General features: G+C 38.4%; 1 protein-coding gene and 1 pseudogene across 3 annotated transcripts in view; both read left to right on the top strand.

The window, feature by feature from the left end:
- LOC111319603 (uncharacterized) overlaps nt 1–11,696 on the top strand; it is a 37,348-nt gene extending 25,652 nt beyond the window's left edge. For all 3 annotated transcript variants that reach the window (XM_088763372.1, XM_088763371.1, XM_088763370.1), the window contains 4 exons: nt 685–767; nt 2,333–2,378; nt 6,612–7,055; nt 9,562–11,696. In XM_088763372.1, the coding sequence (XP_088619498.1) occupies nt 685–767; nt 2,333–2,378; nt 6,612–7,055; nt 9,562–10,712 (1,724 nt within the window). In that variant the 3' untranslated portion in view covers nt 10,713–11,696. The remainder of the gene's footprint in view (nt 1–684; nt 768–2,332; nt 2,379–6,611; nt 7,056–9,561) is intronic.
- A 4,633-nt stretch (nt 11,697–16,329) lies between these two features.
- On the top strand, nt 16,330–23,835 carry LOC111318987 (uncharacterized; annotated as a pseudogene).
- The last annotated feature ends 350 nt before the right edge of the window (nt 23,836–24,185 follow it).

Below are 24,185 nucleotides of genomic sequence, written 5' to 3'. Positions count from 1 at the left end.
AGGTTTAAAATTTATATTGATTGAATGAGATAAACCTGTTAGAACTGCTTGCTTATCTTGGTGCCAATAATCGACACAAGTGTAACAAAATTAATATGCGCCATGCTTTCTTTATTTACAGAGTTTACTACAGAATCCGAAAGCACTGACCTGAACATTTATAATAAACAAATTATCCACCAAAGGCTAAGTGCAGTGAATATCGTTGACTATTCACAATATTCACCGGACCTTCGGTGAATAATTGTTAAATTTGATTTTAAACAGAACGAAAAAAGAACGAGGCTAATATCCAGTCATCTTGACAGAACAAGCTCGTATAATAAAGGATTTATTATCGCAAAAAGATTTCGCTTTATTAAGAATCAAGAATGACTTGTTTACTTCGAGAGCCAGGAAAGAAAGCCTACTGTGTTTGTAGCACAACAAACTCACGAAAGTCGTTTCTGTCTTCTTTGCTTTGACTATCTTCTGCCGCTTTTTGCGTCTCCATCGCCAAAATTGTCCAAGAATTACGAACGTAGTTCTAATTCAATTTTTTTCATGCGCGGGATCAATGCGGATAATCCCACTAGCCTAAACGGGAATTTGGCCACAGACTACGTCAGTGCAAGCAATGATGAGAAGGGAGAAAAGATGAAGGATATCTTATTTTGATCTTTTCTTGATATTTTTTCTTTTCAGGCTATCCCGAGGCACCGGATGGGAAGCCTCGAGAGGTCCCTCACAGGTTTGATACTGAAAAGCAGGAAACGTACAGTTACCAGGTAACCGGACGTTTCACTTACGAGTCGCTAACGACCAGTTATTCAACGTCTCAGGTCGTTTCGCCAAGGTGACAGGGCATTTCGCCGACGTTTCAGAGGTCGTTGCGCAAACGTGTTTCAAAACGTATTACAAAAGTCGTACAAGGAGTTCGGTCGTTTCAGTACAAACTGCAAGTTGATTCGAGATTACTGTGTGGTGGATATCCTCCCCTGGGGTGGGATGCGTGGATTTACTGGACCCGCAGTAATTGGCGCAAGCTGTCGCGGTGTCCCTGCCTATCGACGAATCTAATAAATTAAATTAAGTCGATTCGAGACAAACTGAAGTCAATTCAACACAGAAAAAGTCGATTCGATTCGATACATACAGATAGTTGATTTATTACAACTCAAGCTATTTCAATACAAGGTACATAAAGAACAAATTTGGAAGTTTTAAAACGTTAGCGAGACGACTTACGAGATATTAGCAAACTTTCCTGAGACCTAGAGGGAATAATACATGCGCGCGGTTAGATAAGGAGTTTCTCTTTTAATGTTCAACTCGATAGCTCACGAGTGAGCGCAGCGAACGAGTCGAACATTGACTCGAACAAGACTGAGAAGAAAAATTCCGTATCTACAAGCAACCATGTATTTTTTTGTTTGTTATGCAACCAAAATAGCCCTTTATCGACAAGAAAAGTCGTCTTCATTGATGAATGAACCAAAAAATGGAACCTCAATCCCCGAAAAAAGTCGTGGAGTGCGTTGGCGATAAGGTTCATGGTGAAACTGAAATGCGTTGAAACATCACTAAAACAAACAATGAGCGTCACTTTCGATTCACAAAATTCTCAGTGATCAAAATTTTCCTTACCGACAAAAGAAATCTTTTAAGGTACACGGCCAAAATCTGTCGGTAGCAAATCTCCCAGTTGTCTATTTTATGCTCAATCATCATAAACTATTATGGTTGTAATCATAAAAATTATAATTTCATTGATTTTGATTGGCTTAAAAAGACTCAATTTTCATCAACTCACATGCCAGGTTGTTATCGGACGGTTTGTCTTCAGACGATTTGTCATCGAAGCGTTTGGTAATAGACAGTTTGTCATCAAACAGTTTGTTATCGGACAGTTCGATGAGCCATTCACATTCCAGGTTGTAGTTTAGATCAACCAATCACGACCCTCGTTTCAATCAATATAGAAACAGTCAGTCTTTTAATGGAATTTTCCCTTTCTTTCTTACTTTATTCTTCTTTTCTCTAAAAATAGTAATTTTTATGATGAATTGGTAACAAGACTTAGTGTCGTCCGATTCGGTCTGTAATTATACTCGTGATAAATAAATCAGACTCCCGCTGCGCGGTTGTCCGATTTTGTTATCACTCGTATGACATTAGAATTATTATCATATTTGATGTTCATGCCTTAAATTGAGAGCATATGAATGCACATGGGAAATATGGAGATAAATGTAGGGAAATATGTAGAGTATTCGACAAACTCCAAACTGCCCTCGGATCCAGCATTCCTCGATCTACGCATGCTGATTATGAACTGATTCTAAATTGACAGGACATGGCCATTGCTGCACCGACTGCATCATCCACCAAGGAGACAGGTATTATTTAATTTTGTTCATAGTTGAGTTGGGGCCTCCCAGTTTAATCTTTTAAGCCGGGTTTAGTTTTTCCACTAACGAGTTGAATAACATGCATATAACGTTGGTGAATAACATGCATATCTTAACCTCGCCTTCCGCGAAAGATTGTCAAATAATCATCTTGCGCAAGGTGATTATAGCAGGAGCGCAAAGTTTCAAATGGCTGCCTCGCGTTCAAGTGATGAAGGCAATGGAAGAAAACTCAATTACGGAGAGCACAAAAGATGCTCAAAGATTGGCAGAACACTTTTTCAAGAGGAAGGTTTAAAATTTATATTGATTGAATGAGATAAACCTGTTAGAACTGCTTGCTTATCTTGGTGCCAATAATCGACACAAGTGTAACAAAATTAATATGCGCCATGCTTTCTTTATTTACAGAGTTTACTACAGAATCCGAAAGCACTGATCTGAGCATTTATACTAAACAAATTATCCACCAAAGGCTAAGTGCAGTGAATATCGTTGACTATTCACAATATTCACCGGACCTTCGGTGAATAATTGTTAAATTTGATTTTAAACAGAGCGTGCGCGCAACATGAACATGAACAGCGCGCTCATTCATCTTAAAGAATTAATTATAAAGAACTGAATATTCAGATGAAGTCTTCATTTTAAATTACCACTGGTAGTCATATATGTATATATAGAAAGTTTAAAAATTGCGAGGATGGACAACTTCTGACGTCACAAATATAAAACATTTTCGCTATTGCATAAATAGCGCTATCTACTGCGAAGGATCATGCATCATACGTATTTAATACCGCAGTTCAAATATATGAACTTCATATATTCATTGTATCTGATTTATCATCACGGGTTTCTTATGAATCAAATTAACGGTCTGCTCCCAGTTGGCTTGTTAGCTCAATTGGTAGAGCGCTCCATTAGTATCGCAGAGGTCAGTGGTTCGAATCCCGTACAGGCCTGATTTTTTTTCAGGTCTGATTTTCGCTATTGCATAAATAGCGCTATCTACTGCGAAGGATCGTGCATCATACGTATTTAATACCGCAGTTCAAATATATGAACTTCATATATTCATTGTATAAAAAATTTTAATAAAAAACGTTTCGGTCAGAGACCTTCCTCAGTTATTTACAACTTTTGAAATAAAAAAAGAGCATTAAATAACATCGAAGTACTAATGATTACGTAATTACAGATAACGACTACTGAACTGGTGCTAATGAAAAGATAACAAAAAGCCTAATTACAAAGAAAACAATGGACAAAATACAAGAGACAAACCCTAAAAACTAAGAGATAAGAATACTAAATATGTTAAAATGAGTGGCGTAACCAATTGCAAAGAAGCAATGCGGCAAGCATTAAAAAAGGGGAGGCCCACTTTTAACTACAACTGTAAACCGTAACAAAATACAAAACAAGGCCTTTGAAGCCCGAAAGGGAAAATTAGCAATAAAATCCCTGGAGGGGCCCTTAAATGATACTAATCATAATAATTTGGATATATCAACAACGTTGAAATGGAAAATTAGCCACCGTAATGATTACAAAAGCTGACGTTTCGAGCGTTAGCCCTTCGTCGGAGCGAATAGAGGAATTGTGGGTTGTGTGTGCTTTTAAAGGCAGAAAATGGAGCTACGTTATTGGTGGGAGCATGGCAACGAGAAAAACATGAATAAATTAGTGGAATGAAAAGTGTTCGTTGATCCCTGTGGGATTTAGACTACCGGTTTGAAAGATGAGCTTTTGTTCAAGATTTTTACGGCTTTCCGTGCCACCTAAGTGCAAGGAAAGACCGCAGATTGCCATGTGTTGCTTAGAATGATTAGGTACATTAAAATGTCTAGCGACTGGTTTTGATGTGTCCTTGCCATTCCTTTCCACGTCTCGAAGGTGTTCTCGGAATCGGTCACCTAGTCTTCTGCCTGTTTCGCCGATGTATATCTTTTTGCAATAAGTGCAAGTTAAGCAATAGATTACATTGGCGGAGGTGCACGTGAAGTGATCGGTGATCTTAATGGATCGTTTAGGTCCCGATATTTTATCAATGTTGTGAATGAAAGGACACGTCTTGCATCGTGCACGAGCGCATTTAAAAGTGCCTGGTTGGTCATTAGTCTGAAAAGAGCTTCTGACCAAAAAATTGCCTATGTTTTTGTCGTGTTTGAATGAAATGAGCGGAGGCTGCGAAAAGATAGTGCTTGTCTCTGGATCGTTTTGAAGTAATTTAAAGTTTTTAAGAATGATGGATTTAACTGAGTGGTTGTGAGGGTGAAACGTGAGAGTGAATGGAATGCGGTCGGAATCTTCCTTATGCGACGTTTGTAGTGCTGAATGTCGATCAATAAGTTGAGCGCGCTGGTAACCCGCTTGAACGACGGAAACAGGGTAACCACGTTTATCGAAGAACTGGCACATTGACTCTGATTTGTGGTGGAAATCAGAGTCATCACTACATAAACGACGAAGTCTTAGAAACTGAGAAAAAGGAATGGAATTCTTAACGTGAGATGGATGCGAAGACGAACATAACAAGTAATTATGCGAGTCTGTAGGTTTGTAATACACACTAGTGCATAAACCGTTACCTTCAATTGAAACTTTGACGTCTTAAAAGGATAAAGAATTGTCAGAAATTTTCCAAGTATATAATCATAATAAGATCCCTTGACAGGGCCTCTGAGTCCAATCCAAACCTAAAGGGCCGACAAAATCCAAGAAAAGGGCCTTTGAACGATCAATTAGTAGCGCCTAATATAAGATGGAAAATTAATTATAGCAAATTCTATTTTTCGAATGAAATTCCTTTTTTTCATTCAAACCATGCGGTGCCAAAGAGAGCAACGGGCAAAAATTACACCATTCACTGTAGACTTTCCTGTGATTCTAAAATGTGATTTACTTGGCTTCTTGCAAGAAACGTCGCCTGAAATATGTGGGATCTACTACTACCGACTTTAAAGTTAGATTTGGAAATCACAAATCTGCTATGCTCACAAACAAAACAACTTGTGAAGTAGCGATACACTTTAACAAAACCCCACACACCCTGGACGATTTTTCGTTCTTTCGTTCCAATGCATTGATCAGGTACAGGCCCCTAGCGGCTATGAAGAGATCGATAGGCTTTTCATCACAAAAGAGGCTTATTGGAGTTCCCAGTTGTTCTCTTTGGCACCCCATGGTTTGAATAAAAGAAAGGAATTTCATTCGAAAAATAGAATTTGCTATAATTAATTTTCCATCTCATATTAGGCGCTACTAATTGATCGTTCAAAGGCCCTTTTCTTGGATTTTGTCGGCCCTTTAGGTGTGGATTGGACACAGAGGCCCTGTCAAGGGATCTTATTATGATTAGTATCATTTAAGGGCCCCTCTAGGGATTTTATTGCTAATTTGCCCTTTCGGGCTCCAAAGGCCTTGTTTTGGGATTTTGTTACGGTTTACAGTTGTAGTTAAAAGTGGGCCTCCCCTTTTTTAATACTTGCCGCATTGCTTCTTTGCAATTGGTTACGCCACTCATTTTAACATATTTAGTATTCTTATCTCTTAGTTTTTAGGGTTTGTCTCTTGTATTTTGTCCATTGCTTTCTTTGTAATTAGGTTTTTTGTCATCTTTTTATTAACACCAGTTCATTAGTCGTTATCTGTAATTACGTAATCATTAGCACTTCGATGTTACTTAATGCTCTTTTTTTATTTCAAAAGTTGTAAATAACTGAGGAAGGTCTCTGACCGAAACGTTTTTTATTAAAATTTGTTATATTTGTCACGTCAGAAGTTGTCCATCCTCGCAATTTTTAAACTTTCTACGTTCGTGTTTGCTGTGAGGTTTGGACTGCGAATCTTTATTGATCCTCCTGGCGCGGTGCACCTTGTTGGCCTAAGAGTTCCACTAACGACTATATATATATATCTATATATATATATATATATGTTTAGTATATATTTTGAAATTGGGACGTTTATGAAAACGGGTGTATACACCTGTTGTTTTCTATACACCGTATTAAAATTGAAAGGCGGAAAAAATTTCTCCAGCCTCTCGCAACGGACATATTCATGTTCATTCTCTCAAAATTAAGAACTAGGTGTCTTTCTAAAGTGTACAGCAGATTACGCAAAACCTGCTTATCGATAACCTAGGATTTAAATTAATACGTTGAAATCTGAGTGGATTGTCTCTGTGGAGTGACCGCTCTTTATTTTCCTTAGGCATAGTCGAGAGACTACGTCAGACAATTATTATCAAATCTTTCCTCAACCTGAATGATGATGCAAAAGTGGTGGAATTTGACAAGTATTTGGCAAAACGAATCTTAATGATCAAGAAAGAAAGAAAGAAACTACCAAACAAACTACCTCCAGATGAAGATCTATGTCGATTGATCGGGTACTTAGAAAACGAGCACAAGGTGAGTGTCATAGACGCAAGGAGTGGCAGCTTAGAAATTCAAGTGAAACCCCCCACCCTAGAGAGCCTTGAAAGTCTGAAGAATGACTATTGTTCTGGTCACCTCAATGAAATGGCTGAGAATTTCATTCTGACTGCTGAAGTGAGAGAGAAACTGGATCTGAAAGATGAAAGTTTGAAAACTACTATTAAAAGAGGAGACTACCTGGAATGCAGGAAGTTTTTCTTGCAGGCAGCAGACGCAGGTAAAAATCACTGGGCTGCTTTTTGTTTTCGATAAGTTTTCATTCGACGTATTAGGATTACTACTACAACACATTCACACTAAATTTACTAGTGGCTAGAGGAGTGGAGTCTACATGAGCACTCGGAGTTCTTTTTTTCCCGAGTATGCCTGTGTTATTCACTGAATAACATCTTTCACTCGCCAAGCTTAAAATTTATCATCTTCATTTATATCATTATTGTGCAAAAGTATCACATATCGTCAATCCTATCCAAGCAGTATGCAGGAGGTTCAATTTTAATTTAATTTTCACCATAGAGCTAGTTAAACGGAATAGTCTACCCGAGTCTCTAGTAGCTCCGTGGTAGAGCATCCTATAGTACTCCACAGAAGGTCGTAGATTAGACTCCTATGGGGAGCACTTGGAGCTCGTTTTTCCGAGTACGCCGGGAATAAACTCATGAATTATTAGCCACATTACACTCACTTCACTGTAAGCTGGAAAAAAATGAGTGATTTATACAAGACTGCCAATCGTTAAGCGTTTCCGTTATCACAATCATTGTCATCATTATCACCTTTACTCTTGTCGTCTTCGTTGTCGACGTCACTGCTACTTATGTAGCATGATATAATTTGGATATATCAACAAAGTTGAAATGGTAAATGAGCCACCGTAATGATTACAAAAGCTGACGTTTCGAGCGTTAGCCCTTCGTAGTCGCTCCGACGAAGGGCTAACGCTCGAAACGTCAGCTTTTGTAATCATTACGGTGGCTAATTTACCATTTCAACTTTGTTGATATATCCAAATTATTTCGTTACTCCCACCGACGCAGTCCCAAACAGTTTCTTTCGAAACTATCAGCCTTTATTCATATGTAGCATGATGTTTAGCTGCGATATTTGCTAATGGTCTATTCGTTAAGGTGGCTCGTGCCGGTTTTCATCTTTTTGATGGTTTGTAACTTTGAAAGAATACAACAGAAAGACTAACCAAGGCCACCTGAACAATTTTACGGGGTTGAATTATATAATCATTTTTTATCCAAAAATAGGTGTCATTTCGTCATTAACAGTTTCCATGGCAACGCTTTCATAGGCGTATTAAGACGCATTTTTTAGCTTGTGGCTTAAATAATTCGAAAACTAACCCGGTGACCCCGTGATTTTTTTCAGTGATTGCTTTTGACACTTGAAAAGGAAAATGCACAAAGATTTTTAAAAAATTCTACGGAGCGGAATTTCAGAAAATCTAGAAAAAAGGCAATTTTCAGACATCGCAAATTTCCTTCCGTAGAATTTTCTATTTTTTTTTCTGATGATTCCTTTTGACGTTATTATCATATTGGAACAATAAAAAGAAGGGGTCACCGAACTTGTTTTCATGCAATAACTTTCGTGAGTTTAGCAATTTCCACGCGCGTTCTCGCTCATTTAAAAATCTGGATTATAGAAGATCGACATTTGCTCATGATCTGTTTTAGCTACCGCTGACAATTGCGTGTGCTCGCGCGAGCACCTACGATCTGATGTTTACAGACGTTTACTGCGAAGAAAATCATTAAACAGCCGTCAAAGACAGCCTCCCAGGCTCATCTTAAAAATTCTACACATGACTTCTGGCTATATCATATCATTTTCCTTGAAGTTTCAAAGTCTTCTTCCACTTCAGGTAGATTATCCTTCACTTGAGTTCTTCTTTTTTCGCCGTCGCAAGATTTCATATCGGTTGAATATTTCTTTTAAATGTGAAGTGAAGCAACCTTTACTTCTTCGAAAATAGTCTTCTTTATTTTAGTTTCTATCTCCTGCATTCACAATGGCCGCTCAACACATCAAATACAAGCTCTTAGATAAACTTCTCACATAAATAGAAAAAAATCCTCGCGTCCCCATCTTTGTTTTAAACTTTCGTCTTTTAATCTCGCGCTTCTTTAACACGTTTCTCTCGCGCGTGACGCAAGAGTTATCTGTTCCTCGCGCGAGGAAACTAGTACGAGCCTCCTTAAAATGGCCCATGTTGTTTAAAAGCGACAAAGGGTAATGTACAATGATCCCCCTCCCCCCCAATTTAATTGATGTCGGCCAGCACGCTTCCCTTTTTTGGCACACCATTAGTTACTAAAGTCGAGATCAACAGCTGACATCTAGAAAGTGGAAACGAGAATCCTTTATCGCACATAACACTTACTAATAAGTAATCGTTCTTAAAACGTAACCTGAAGCAATTTAACCACACACTTTGGAAGGATCTAGGACGACTAAAAGTTTATAACACATGTTCAGTGTTAAATAATCATTGCTATTTCATAAGCTTAAAGCTTTCGAGCCATTGCTTTCATCCAGTATACACGGAAAGGGTAGTGGTTCGAAATTAAGCAGCCCACATTTTATTTTATGAGCAACCTGATGAGGGACATTCTGTTTGTAATCTGCTGAATCTCTCAGTCATTTTGTATCTGCGTCACTTCTATATTTTATTTTCCTTTTTTTTCGTAGTACGTCTGTTGTTTCATTTTTAGAAAGCGATTTATCAAGTCAAACTGACCATTCGAAGTCACAAGCTGAAGGGAACGGTCTAAAAGAAGCCGATCAGGGCGTTGAAGCTAACTTCACAATCACTACACGAGATTCAGAAGGAAAACAGTTTTACAACGAACAAGAACACGTGACCGTCACAATCAGATCTGGAGCACGGAAAGAAGAAGTACAAACCACAGACCTTAAAGATGGTAACTACACAGTACATTACAAACCAAAGAGTGCTGGGCGATTACACGTTATGATCGAGATTAACGGATGGCCGCTGACCGGTAGTCCCTGGAGAGTGAAGGTGAAGCCACATCAGTATAAAGTGGTAAAGTCGTGTGGGTCATTCGGGAGTGGAGAAGGAAAATTTGATACACCGCGGAGTATTGCAAAGAATGAAAAAACAGGAGAAATTGCCGTGGGAGATATGGTGAATGACCTCCTTCAGATTTTTGATGAGAATTTGAAATACCTCAGGTCAATGGGAGGTAAGAAGGCATCACCAACTGGTGCAGCTGTGAAGATTGATTGTCCTGCCTCAGTAGCATTCTTAAAGAATGGTGATATGATAGTCATCCATGGCGCTATTTCTTCAAGACAAATGTCTCTAATCACTGATGATGGTCAGTTTATCCAACACTTCAGTAAGCACGTGATTAGTCCTCTGTCTGTTGTTGTTACAAATGATGCTGACGATGGTCACGTGATCGTGTGTGATGGAGCTGACAATAAAATCAAGGTCCTTTCCCCAGACGGCGCACAATTGCTACAATCTATCTTTGCCTCAGATTACCAAGAATACCATTTGTGTACTTTTTATCATCATGACAAGTACTTTGTGTCGTATCCCTCTGCTAAGTGTGTCAAGGTGTTCAATAAGAAAGGTGAATTCCTCATTGATATTGGTAGCGAGGGGTCTGGCAAAGGTCAGTTCCTCTCTCCCTCGGGCCTTGTTGTTGATGCTTTTGATAATCTGATTGTCTGCGACGGTGTGAATGGAAAACTTAAGATGTTTACCCAGGATGGTGAATTTCTCTGTTCCTTTGGACATGAAATCAAATTACCCTGTGCTATAACAGTTTGTAAGAACGGTGACTTGCTGGTCACTGATATCGGTAACAATTGTGTTTTGATTCTACGATAAACTCCATTTTCCTTTACTTCCTTTTTTTTACGTTTTCATATGTCCACTTCTAGGATGAACATTATGAGATGAACTAGTTGTTACTTTTATTTCTTTTTTTGTTTGCAATGTCACCGGAAATCATAACAGTAACACACTAGTCAGTTGATACGCTCGTTAGGTCACAGCTGAGATAAATATATACGCGATTTTGCTCTCCAAGAGATACTAATACATGTTTACCTAAACATTGGAAATGTTTTATTTTCAAACGCCATGATTGCGTAGAGTTTTTGACAGTCTATACCAAATATTAGAATTTTACATAGAACGAGATAATTATAACCATGCTGAGATTAGAAGATACCGTATAGTGAGTCAATAAGACCTCGAATACATGAATACAGAAATGCCGTGCCCGGTAGAATAAACATTTAGACACTGAAGACTACATGACTTTATGAAGGATTTTTCTAGGAAGGTGTTAATAAAACGAAATTGGAGTAAACTTTTGGATGTTTACGCGGCTGAAAAAAGCATCTTTGTAACACATGTACAAGATAAATTTTTCCTGATTGAACTTCTTGTGCCATTATTTAATTCTTAGCTTTAGATGTTGACAGTGACAAAGGAATGTATTACCAAGTGCTCAGTTGAAACCAAGATATGCCGAGTTCGTTCAGTGATTTAGCTTATTGTAGTATTTTGCTGGAAATCTTAAACTGAAGCAATTTTGGTTTAACGGGTAACTCTTCACGAAACCTCGCTGTCGATGGGCTGATTTTAACTGGCAGTATCAGCCGGTCGATATATAGAATTTGCATGAAAATATATCCTCTTAAATTCTAGGTCAATGTAATAAGGGAGATGTCTTTTCCTTTTTGGATGTCTAACGGTAAGTTTTTTTTTAATAAAAATACTTTAGCCTGCGCGTGGGTAGGCCTTAGTAACATCTGTTTGTAAGTTATACTCATCGATGATTAAACTTTTTCTTTTAACACTTAAGTCGTGTTAAGTTTCTCTTTCCCATGAGGTATGCACGAGTCTTCCGAAGTTCGATTGAGAATACATAACAAGTTTTATTTTTTTGCTGCTCAGAGAAAATGGGTTGGGACTGGATATAACAACAAAACAACAATTCGAAGTCAGGAGGCGGGAAGGGGAGGGGAGGGAGCGGAAAAGAATTCACTCGGTGACAAGCTCTACCACACATTTATTCCAAAAAACTGTTTCCATATTGTTCAAAATTAGAGCAGATGATGTTTATATTTCTGTTTCGAAATTGTGCGAAAACGAGAACGGGAGTTGAAAACAGTCGATTTTATTCTCTACCGGATAACACAGAGAAAAAAAACTGCCCCGCTGCACTTGAACACCGCATACATATTTCGCTCAGAACTAAAATCTCTTCAGACACCAACTCAAACACCTGTTATCTCAAAAGTTTGCAAATCCAACGCGAAACAATTCACTTAAAAAAACTTCAAATTTTATTCTTTTTAACGGAGAGCAAACAACTTGATACAAAGTTTTCATTTTTTTACGCAAACTCAGTTCAAAAACTACAATAATGCTTCATCAAAAATTATAATCATCAGAAAAACAACCGCAAAAATAACAAATGTCATTGTTTTTTCCTCTTTTACAGAGACAGCTCGTCCGCGTGTATGAATGTTGTGTTACTTGGTGATACATTACTCACTTTGTCGTCGATTCTTACCACTTTACAATGCAACCTATCAGATGCAATTAGAACCAATCAGGACGTAATGGCATGCGCTTCGTACTCTACGCCAATTCCTCCGGTGCTTGGTTCTCATTGGCTCATTGTATCACTCGCGTTTGTCTGATTACCTCACTTGACTCCCGCTGAGGTGTTCCAGAAAACACAAGGAATTTCTCCAGATTCAAAACATAATATCTTAGAATACTCGAAAACAAAAAGAACCTTAGCAAGACAAAGGTTTTTTACTGACCATCAGCCTCAGTTAGACCTAAATTTCTGAAACTGAATACCAAATATACCGGCTCAGATCTTTTAAGTCAACCTTAGTGTTCAGTAACTGTATTGTTTGTTGGACGTTTTTCATTTAGTCAGGCTATTAGGCTATTCGGAAACTCCCTCAGCTTGACCAAGCGGACTTATTAGGGGACAAGATCGAGCCAGTTTAAGTTCTTTGCCACATCTTCCGCCACGAAAACTTTAAACGGTTAAAATCACATCTTCCTCCAGAAAAACTTTACGGTTAAAATCATATAAAGCCCTTTACCTCTGCCCCAGCTAGTTCCCTCCTACTCTTTCACCCCCTAAATATAAACGATTCAGAGTGTAGTTGAAAGCTATCTACAATAATCCACGAGGTAAAAAAAATACTTCTGATATGGCAGTCCACATCGAACCATCCACATTCCAGTCTACGTTTTATGATCTATCACACTGAAACGCATAGCTTGTGAGGTCAATCTGGCGAAAACAAAAACATGTATATTATTTAAGGGTAAGGCCGGGTTCTTTTCCAAGAAAATTTTGTTGGGGTGAAAACCAGTTATAATTCAAAGCAAGCAAGTAAGTATCCTTTTCAAGCTACTGAAAAATATTCTATTTTACTCATCATACGAATCTGTTCATCAAACATTCAAGGACAGTTCAATTAATTACTGTTTACAATTTGTCATTCAAAAATATGCCCACAAAATGTTTTGCTCCATTTGAATTGTCATCGAGCATCACAGTTTCACTTAAATAATGAGCCCCTCAGGTGACAATCTTGCTACGATCATTCTAGAGATTAACCAAAACAATTGATTTGTATGTAAGAGTTCTCCTGAGTATGAGCGCGAATGTAATCAAATCACTTTGAACTCTCAGCTTGGTAGCTTCTGTTGTTCTTCCGTCGTGATTAACTTTTAACAAGAAGACGTGCGATCACAGGTTCGTTTTAACTTGGAATTGAAGCTATCGCCGGTGTGTTAGAAAAAGTATCGAGTTCCCGGGTAATAACAATGACAATGGCACGCAAACCACACTGGTTGAGCGTGGCTTTTCTGTAGTTATACCAAACCCTAAAATTTCCCGACCTCCTTTAGAATATTTCTGTTCAAACAGAAACTTGATACATAGAGCTGTTTCTTAATTGTGATCGTATGAATTTTGTATTTCTTGACGTTTAACTCCTCACAGTTTAGAGAACTCCAACCATGAAGGTTGTCCAAATCCTGCTGAAACAATTCCAAATCTACCGCTGAGTCAACTGCAATCCTTAAGCGTTTGCGACCATCAGCATAGAGTGCAACTGTGTTGCCAGGAAGAACAGCAGTTGGCAGATCACTTCTAAAAATAACAAAAAAAAGGGGGGGCCCCAACAAGGAGCCCTGAGGGACTCCAGAGGTAACCTCCGATCAGGAGAACGAAATTCCCTCTAGCATTCATTATTAGTTCAGCAATAATTGTAGCACGGGACCATTCATAATTATAACAACCAATTAGTGCGAGAAAAACAACACGCGAGAGAGAAGCGCAGGGGAGAGAGGCACTGGGAATGAGCCAAGTCACACTGACGTCATAGCGTGATTTTCAGCACACACTCGGTATCCTGGGTGATTAAGGAATTCATATTTTCTGCACTTCCGCCCAAGGGGAAAATTTCATCAAGTCAAGTTGAACCAAAAACCCATGGCCTCTCGCTGTTCTGCAGTACCCGCGATCACTCCTTACCGCTAAAGTTGTTGCTGGCTACGATTGAAGGTAACTTTACCAAAATGCTGTCTTTGATCCCGTAGCAGACCGATTTCAATATTCAAATTTCACGAAACTGTCGATTCTAAATTGAAGCGGTCTTTGCGTCGCTGTATCCAAGACTGATATCGAATAAAGATTGAATTCCTCTGGGTTGAATACAACGACGAAAAGAAAGAAATGTTCTGCGCGTTATGCCTCAAACATCTGACGGTGACTAATAATGGAGTAGGTTTTTCATGGGAATCAGCGGATCATGCAGTACTGGTTTTTGCCGTGATTCAGTTTTAAGTCACAACAAGAGCCGCTCTCATTACTTCTGTTGTCAAAGAGCAAAAAAGAAAGACCAGAGCAGGCGCCACTAGAGTGATTAAGTCGCAATATCGACAAGGAATATAAGGGCAAACCAAAATCTAGTTGGCCGTCCGCCTTAAACACAAAAAACATACATACGTTAGTTGACCACTCCCCATGGGGGCTCTTCAAGGCCAATCCCACCCTTCCCACCCCAGGGGAGGAAATGGGAAATTAACGTCTTCTACCCCTAACCCTGCAGGAGACGGAGCCTACGGTTTATTCATCCTTATCCGAGAAGACTAGAATATCTATCCATTTCTTGATTATAGAAAGATGGCAGATTTTCCTCACTTATTTTAAGACCATGAGTATCGGTTCGGCCGGGGCTCGAGCCCTCGACCTCCCGCACAACACAATCTGGCGCTCTAACCAAATGACCTAACAGGGAGGCTTGCATTGTGTAAATTAATTTAAGAATCTCAGTGGGTTTGTCTTCCACCGAGTTTCTCGCTTTGTCAGATACATTATTTCTTCACTCGGGTTAGCTCCTTTAATACTTCAATTGTTGTTCGCTTTCCCATCCAACACACGTTTGCACAAACTAAATTCTCTGTCTTGTATACTATAGAACGGCGATAGACTGATCTTAACGTGTCAGACAAGCGATGTAATCATTGCTTTGAGGCTTTCTGCAGCTGTTTCATAATCCTTACTATGTTCGTTTTTCAGTTCGGCATCAATTCAAAGTGTTAAGCTCAGCCTGCTCGAAGTTTTCGATTTGTTCTGCAATTCCGTTCCCGAGACACTATTTTATCATCATTAGAAAAATCTACGAACGTGATTTTAGGCATTTAATTTGAGAAAGATTCAAAAACAAAATACAACATCTTAATTTTATAAATGACTGTGAGTTGGAGATTGATTACTTTCCTTCTTTTCTCAGATTTTAATTTCATCTATAAGCGATATATGTTTAACTGATGTGAAAACACCGTAGAGGTCAAACATTTCCCCCAAAAAAATATCTGATTTCATTGCATGTCCGTTGAAAGCTTACACTGCTATGTGCTAATATAGACATGACACTAATATAGAGGCCAAGGCGATGAATAATTGTACTTGCCCCCTGTAAGGAAATTCCTCAGTATTGCACTGTGCATCCTGTCAAACGCATAAAAATAACGCGTAATCAGGCGAATAATCGCGCGCGCATTACGAGGAAACGGTATTGTATTTCAACTAATGAGCCAGGTATAGAGGTACGATGGTCTTAGGCCCTTAAACGAGCGCGGTGACCTATATTTTTTTGTATAAGTTTGGTGTATAAATCATCCTCTTTAAATAGGAGAAATTAAAAAAAAAATTCATCAAAGGGAAAAAAATGTAGCTAACAGCGTGCAAGAAGCCTGTTATTCGATGAAACAGACAATGGTAGGGAACATAATGGGAAAGTTGCAGAAAAAAATGTTTGTAACTTTTTTTTCTGAGGAACACCTAGAGGAAACAGCAGTTTTATACCAAAAAATATGTTTCTGCTACTAAAAGGTAAAATTTAAGACCGTTGTTTTATCTCCTTGCTACAGGGATAAAGCTGCAATAAAGGTAATGGCTGGTGAAGGCGCAGAATTAGCTGCTAATGCAGCCAGGGCCGCACTTGAAATGACTGAGTCAGCAACTACATCAGGCTTTTTTATCTCAGTGAAAATTGACAGCCCCATTCTGGCAGGGGTCGCCCTGACTGGAGCCCTGTCGTTGGGTGCAGTTTATTTGTCGAACAGGCGTTCTGTGGAAAATGCGATAAGGAACGGCTTAGAAGAAAGAAATGAAAATGGAGCTGATCCTGAAGTCAGGAACATCGAGGGTGGTTCAGTTGTGGTAAAACTTCACTGTCACACAGATCATAGTTTAATTAAGTTCGTAGATGACCTTGAAGCAGAGAAAGTGAAGCACAGATTGGAAGAAGAGTTTACTAAAATTGGATTCAAGAGGGAAATAGTTGTAACCATCAGGAATGCCAAAGAAGTTTACAAGAAAGTGCAGGAAATAAGGTAACAAACTTATTAGTCATTTGACCCAGTGACCCAGACCTCACTTTATAGTACCGTTATGAAATGAGAGGTCTGGGAAAGGAAATGAGATTGTACATACTGAGTACTTGCGCTCATGTAAAACAAGTGAAATATTTTGTTTCCAAATCTCTTACAATATGCATGGTTAACGATTCATTTCAGGTTTCTGCTTTTGGGAGAAGTTACACACGCCGCGCAAGTGCGGGCACCACAGATACAGAAACCCAACCTTGGTAAGATATGTATACGTATCTGACAAGGCTGAACAACTAAATGCTACGCCAGAGGGTATCCGGTGAACAACGCGGGCTCAATCGTGCCAGGTTTAAAATTTAGCGAAATTACTGGAAAAAGATAAGGGCTGACTTTTACAACAGAGGCATTTTGTTATTTCCAGAGTTTTTCAGAGGAAAATAGATTTTTGGAAATTTTCATAGGGTGTACAAAGTTTTTGGAGGTTGTTCTGTAGAAGAATAGCGGCAAGAGAAACGACGCCTCGAAGCAACGGAATAGGAAATCATTTCGCTCCGACGAAGGGCTAACGCTCGAAACGTCAGCTTTTGTAATCGTTACGGTGGCCAATTTACCATTTCAACTTTGTTGATATATCCAAAGAATAGGAAATCAACCATGCAAACGGCTCAAAGTCCGTTTTCCACGGCGAAACTTAGCACATGGACATACGTTATTCAGCTCTGTCTACGTATCTAACTTTCGAGCACTGCCATTATGTATGCGTAGCTAACTTTCAACCACTATCATTTTTATGTTGCTTGAAAATATGCTTTGTCCTCTGGCCACCAAGTCTCTTTTACCCATTTCTTTGGCTCACTGTTCCCCTGCTTAGACCAAGATGGGAATTTAGTTACGGACATTAGAAATGATGATAACAGGGAAAAATAGGAGAAAGATTTCTAATCATGAGTGTTTCCTTTGCTGTTTTTGCTTTTAGGCGATCCTGAGGCACCACATGAAATAAAACTAAGAGTCGTCCCTCAAAACCTTACGTTAGAAAACAACAATTTTCTGCAGACATAAATATTTTCCTGAAGCAAAACACATTTTCCCTAACTGAGGGACTAAGAGTTTTCCTGAAAGCTTTAGAAGATACCTACAACTTGATTAACAAAGCATTTAAATTTGACGGTTTGGAAATACGAGTGGAATGCATAACCCTAGGAAGCATTGAAAGACTCTGGAGATACTTCCTCTCTCGCGAACTCAATGAAATCGCTGAGAGGTACATTTTGACCTATGAACTAAAAAAGAATCTCAACCTAAAAAATGTGAGATTAACAACTGTCATGAAAGAAGAGGACTACGAGACATGCAGGAAGTTTTTCCTTGAGGGATTAAAGCCATCAAGCAAAGTTACACCTCAAAGTAAGTATTGTACTATGTGTGACGATAGGTTTTCGCGTGGGAAACTGAACTTTCCCGGACGGCACAACACTGAATAACGGGAGAAACCAACTTTGTAGAGCGACTCCGTAAACTTTTATTCTAGCTCAGGCCAACAACTGACATGACCTCTAGCCTCTTCAGTTTAGTAATCGGAAAATAAACCTTTACAAAGGGCTTACTTAAGTATTGAACTGGTGTGAGGTTTTAGTGTTCTTTGAATTGACAATATTTAAATAAGAATCACAAAAGAACGGAAAACTTTTCTTTGAAGCTAAATGATTTACATTGAAATATTCATATGCCGAAAATAAAAGAGCAGATTCAATATTCAAAAATAGGAAACTTAAGTGAGAATTCACAGCTTTGATATTGAAAATATACCCATGGTAATTACAATAGAGCAGCTTACAAAATGAAAAATACTATTAAAAGTTTCTGCTTATCTAAGCAAGGTTGGTGTTTAGTTTCATCGTATGAAAGGAAATTGACGTTACGATTATAAACTCAGCTGCAAACTAACTACCATGAGAACTAATTTTGTCGAAAGACCCTTAACACTTGTATTTACCAAAAATTTCACTAGAATTGAACAATGAAGACAAAGTAACGATGCAAAATCGTTACCTTTGAGCAAGTGCAAGTTAATTGGGACACTCATATTGATTATCTACTTAGTAAGGCTAGCAGTAGGTTGTATATTTTAAGATTATGAAAATATTATGGCTACTCTATTGAGAATTTGGACTTACTTTTTCAAAGTTTGATTCTTTCAGTTTTTACATATACTATTGAGGTCTGGGGGTGCGCTTTTTATAGTGAATATTTAAGTAGAATTGATAAGCTCTTTGCCAGGTGTTATAAGCTGGGTTACTTCTTAAAGCAGCACAGTATCTTGGATATCCGTTGTAATAGAGATAAGAAATTATGGCAAAGGATCTCTTCCACCAACACTGCGTTGAGCGATCTCTTACCTCCCCAGAGAACACGGCAATTGAGAACTAGGTCGCATAATTATATTATACCTAAGGTTCAGACAAGCCGTTTTAAATCAGTTTTTATTAATAGATGTCTTTTCAATAGTAATTAATACCTTCTCCTTTTCCTTATTCATTCTATTCATGTTAATTATTGCACGTCTGTTTGCACAATAATTCTTAATAAAGACCTTTATTATTATTATTATTATTATTATTATTATTACTATAAAATCTATTTCCAAAACCTACTGTGGCTTTTCTACATTTTTTTGAAACACTAAAACGAAAGAACCCGAACGCTTCTGAATAAATGGAATGCTTATATATGAAAATTTTACGACCAAATATGTTCCAAAACCCACGAAAAACCCTAACTGTAATATTTCTATGATAAGTAACAAGTCAATATTTCTGCCATAATTTGTACAATGGTAGAATACTTTGAATGGAACCAATTTATTCATCATTCTTTACAGCTCAGCCGGTCGAGTCAAAGAACGAACAAAACACAAGAACTAGATTGAAACCGAAAAAATAAACTTGAACTGCGCGACCGTAAAATACTAAAAATGTGTCCAAAACTAAAACACATAAATTTTCCCCTAACATTGAAACTGCTTGTTGCACTTAGAAAGAAAAACCCATCCTCAAAGTAGATAACCATCATCTCCTACAAAACTCCTTGGTAGCTCCTCGATTTTCATGTTCCTTTCAAAATTTGGTTTTTTTCATCCATCACGCGAAGAGGGTTATGACACACAGAAAAGATGTTAAGAGGGTTATGACACAGAGAAAAGATGCTTCGCACAATCTCCGAACCGAAATCGATCGAACCCTAACCCTTCGGATTAACATATCGGATGGGAATGATCGATGCACTAAGCTAAGCTGCTCATTGCATCACCAGACTTAAAACCTGCTATCTTCATTTACATCATTGAAAAGCACAGGATTAAAACCAACAAGAATGAACGCAAATGACCATTGAATCTGAAAATATATTACACCATCTACTGGTTGCTACTATACCCAAGCTGCGACCGTAACGTATATCATAATTTGAGAGACACGGTTTAAAGCGATCTGTTTAGAGTTCATTGTGACCTTAAAAATATATTCTATACAACTCGTTGCTTTTGATTTGAGATACCCGGTCGAATGAAACTCATCAAGTGATGCATAATATATTAGCCAGTTGATGGTTTTTTCGCTCTGTTCTTGAACCGAACTCAGTTAAAAAACAATTACGCGGGAGGTTATAAAAAGGTAACAAGGGGGAAGGTTGATTGCAATTTTTTAATCAAATTTTCTTGATTTTTTTAGGCGCTATCAGGAAACTGCGTGAGATAACAGTTAAAATCACCACCCACAATACTGGTGGTGAAAATCTGAAGGAGTCCAACCAAAATTTTGGAGCCGACGTTTTAATGTTCATGAACTGCAACACATTTTCACCAACTAAAGGACTAAGCAACTTTCTTCGGTCTGTAGAAGATACTTACAACCTGTGTACCAAAGCATTGGGATTCGCCTGCCCAGAGATAGGATTGGAATGCGCAAGCGCGGAGGGCCTTGAATGTCTGTGGACGGACTACGAGTCAGGTCACCTCAATGAAACTGCTGCGAAATGCCTTCTGACAGATGAAGTAACCGAAAACCCTCAGCTGAAATACGTAACGGTAAAAACCGTTATCAAAGAGGGGGAGTACTTTGCGTGTAAGAAATCTTTCTTTGAACCAAGGAAGCCAACGAAAGAAATTGCTAGTGCAGGTAAATCTCAGTCTCCTTCGCAGCTGCTTTTTTGAGACGTCACATTTCTTTTAGTAATATTATAGGATAGTTCATAAGAACAACTGATAAGCTATGCATAAATTCCTCAAATAAGTAAGTTAAAACCCAATTTACCGTGTCATTTTGAGACTTTTTTAATGGTCACCCACCACTTCCGCAAATTGAAGAAAACATAGATATCACAATGGCAGCTAAAGATTGACGTATAACCAAGCCATCAACTTTCGAAGAAGACCTCAGTAGATGATACACATTACACATTTTAAATAGTTCTTCTCGCTTATGGTTTCTAAGCTTTTTTTTCCGGACAAGACTGTTTTTCAAAAACAGTCTGTATCAGAGTAAAGTAAAGTGAAAACGAATAATAAATGATTTGTTTGATATCCAATTTTCTTAGGGACCACTGCGGACTCACAAGAAATAACAGTTATAATCACCAGCACTGATGTTGATGTTGTAAAAAATAAGAAATTAAACCAGCATTTTCAAGAAGAAATCAAGAACTACAATGCGTTGTCTCAAACCGAAGGACTCGGTGACTTCCTCGGCCGTTTCACAAACAAGTACAGCGTAACTATCAGAGCAGTTGGACTTGGATCCTTAGAAATACGAGTGGAATGCCCCACCCCACCCTGGAGAGTCTTGAAAATCTGAAAAGTGATTACCGTTCTGGTCACCTCAATGAAATGGCTGAGAAGTGCATCCTGACTGATCACGTAAGACAGAAACTTAACCTGAAAGATGTCAGCTTAAAAGCTGTTATTAAAAAAAAAGAAGACTACGACAGATGCAGAAAATCTTTCTTAGGACTTGTGAGGTTATCGAACGAAGTTACAAATGAAGGTACATGCTAAAACTGCCTCTTGCATTTAAAAAGTTTGAAGTACGTAGTGATTACTGTTACAGCATGAATACCCTGAATTTATCATTGCCTACACTAAGTAGTCAAGAACGAAATATTTAACATTTAGATTCTACCCGGCTCACTTTTACCGTAGTCAAAGAAAACATTTTTCATAATTGAAAAATAAAAAAGATATTTTATGAAGGTGGTAATTCGTATTGTTTCTAATAAATCGTTAAACAAGGTTTTTGTAGTCGTTTTATAGTCTTCTCATTATCATCATTTTAATTTCACCATTCCTATCATTATCGTCATTATCATCGCCACCATTGTCGTCGTCGTCACACCAGCAATACTTCAAGTCAAAAAGGACAGTACTACAATACTTTACTCAAAGGGTTCAAAAGTTAAAAATAGGTGATCGCCATCAATAGGTGGTATCTAGAAAGAGCTTAGAAAGTGAAACTGGTTACCCGTTATCACACATAGCACTCGACTGCTTAATAAGAAACTCATTCCCCATTTAAAAGTTAAAGTTTCGTTTCGGACGATGTCATACATAGGTGTTTCCTAATATCGAGCATGACAACAGACTTAACATCCAGAGGCACTTTGTGATAATAGAAATGGTCAAAATTAATGGTAAATAAAAGCTAAAATTCAGTACATCTGGGAGGCGAATGTTATAAATCGGAGGGGAGTCGTTCGAAATCAAGAAGTCGATATTTTGTGAGCAAACTTTCAAAAGGCATTCTGAATGTAAGCTGAATGTAAGCCTTCGCTCACTTTGTTTCCGTATCACTTACTATTGCCTCTTTTGGTTTATGTTTGTCGTTTTTAGAAAATATTCCATTTTACCACACTGACCATTCGAAGTCACAAGCTGAAGGGAATGGTTTAAAAGAAGCCGAACAGGGCGCTGAAGCAAACTTCACAATCACCACACGAGATTTGGAAGGAAATCAGTTTTACAGCGAACAAGAACACGTGACCGTGACCATCAGATCTCGAACATGCGAAGAAGAAGTAAAAATTACAGACCTCAAAGATGGTAGCTATGCAGTAAATTACAAACCAACGAGTGCTGGGCGACAAGATGTTATGATTGAGATCAACGGATGGCCGCTGACCAGTAGTTCCTGGAGAGTGAACGTGAAGCCACATCAATATGAAATAGTAAAGTCGTATGGGTCACGCGGAAAAAGAGAAGGAGAATTTAAAGAACCGTGCGGTATTGCGAAGAACGAAAAAACAGGAGAAATCGCCGTGGCAGATACTTTTAATGATCGCCTTCAGGTTTTTGATGAGGATTTGCAATACCTCAGGACAGTAGGAGGTGAGAAGGCATCACCAACTGGTGCTGCTGTGAGGATTGGTCGTCCTGAGTCAGTAGCATTGCTAAGGAATGGTGATATGATAGTCATTCATGTCACGTCTGGCTTAAGACGAATGTCTCTGATCACTGCTGATGGTCAGTTTATCGAACAGTACGGTAAGCATGAGATTATACCAGAGACTGTCGTTGTTACAGATGCTAATGATGATGGTCGCGTGATCGTGTGTGATATGGCTGACAATAAAATCAAGGTCCTTTCCCCAGACGGTGCACAATTGCTACAATCCTTCGGTGCCCCGGATTGCAAAGTAAAACCCCGACTGTGCTATTTACCATCATGACAAGTTCTTTGTGTTGTATCCCTTGGCTCACTGTGTCAAGGTTTTCAGTAAGGAAGGCGAATTCCTATTCAATATTGGCAGCGAGGGGTCTGGTGAGGGACAGTTCAAGCATCCCTGGGGCCTTGTTGTTGATGCTTTTGATAACCTGATCGTTTGTGACACTAACAATGGAAGACTGCAAATGTTTACCCAGGAAGGTGAATTTCTTAGTTCCTTTGGCCAAGAAATCCAATCTCCCTGTGCTCTGATGGTTTGTAAAAATGGTGACTTGCTGGTTACTGACATCGGAAAGCACTGCGTGATTAAATTACGATAAACTTGTCTTCTTCTTTTTCTCCTTTTTATTTATTTTTTTTTAAATTTCAGTGACACTGCAAGTCTTTCTTATAACACACTCATGATGGTGACTTTGTGATGCACTAAACACGATATAATCAAGACGAAAGAATTTTTACCACCACCAACTAAATTTTCATAGGAAATGATGTGATTTTTATTTAATTTTTGTTTTGAAGGGTAGGGGGGGGGAGTTTGGGAGGGGGTCAAATTATCTGTACACTGATATAATACTAGTTTACCCCAAAATTGTAAAAGACTAAAAAAGAACACATATTTCCCTTAAGATTTTGACTTGTATGCAAGTACGGCCGCACCAAAACTCTATAAAGAACGACATAATCATGACCGTATTGTGACAAG

This window comes from Stylophora pistillata, chromosome 6 (genome assembly GCF_964205215.1).
Source record: "Stylophora pistillata chromosome 6, jaStyPist1.2, whole genome shotgun sequence".
Lineage (NCBI taxonomy): Eukaryota > Metazoa > Cnidaria > Anthozoa > Scleractinia > Pocilloporidae > Stylophora > Stylophora pistillata.
Note: the sequence above shows the minus strand (reverse complement) of the source record. Positions and strands in the feature narration are given on the sequence as shown.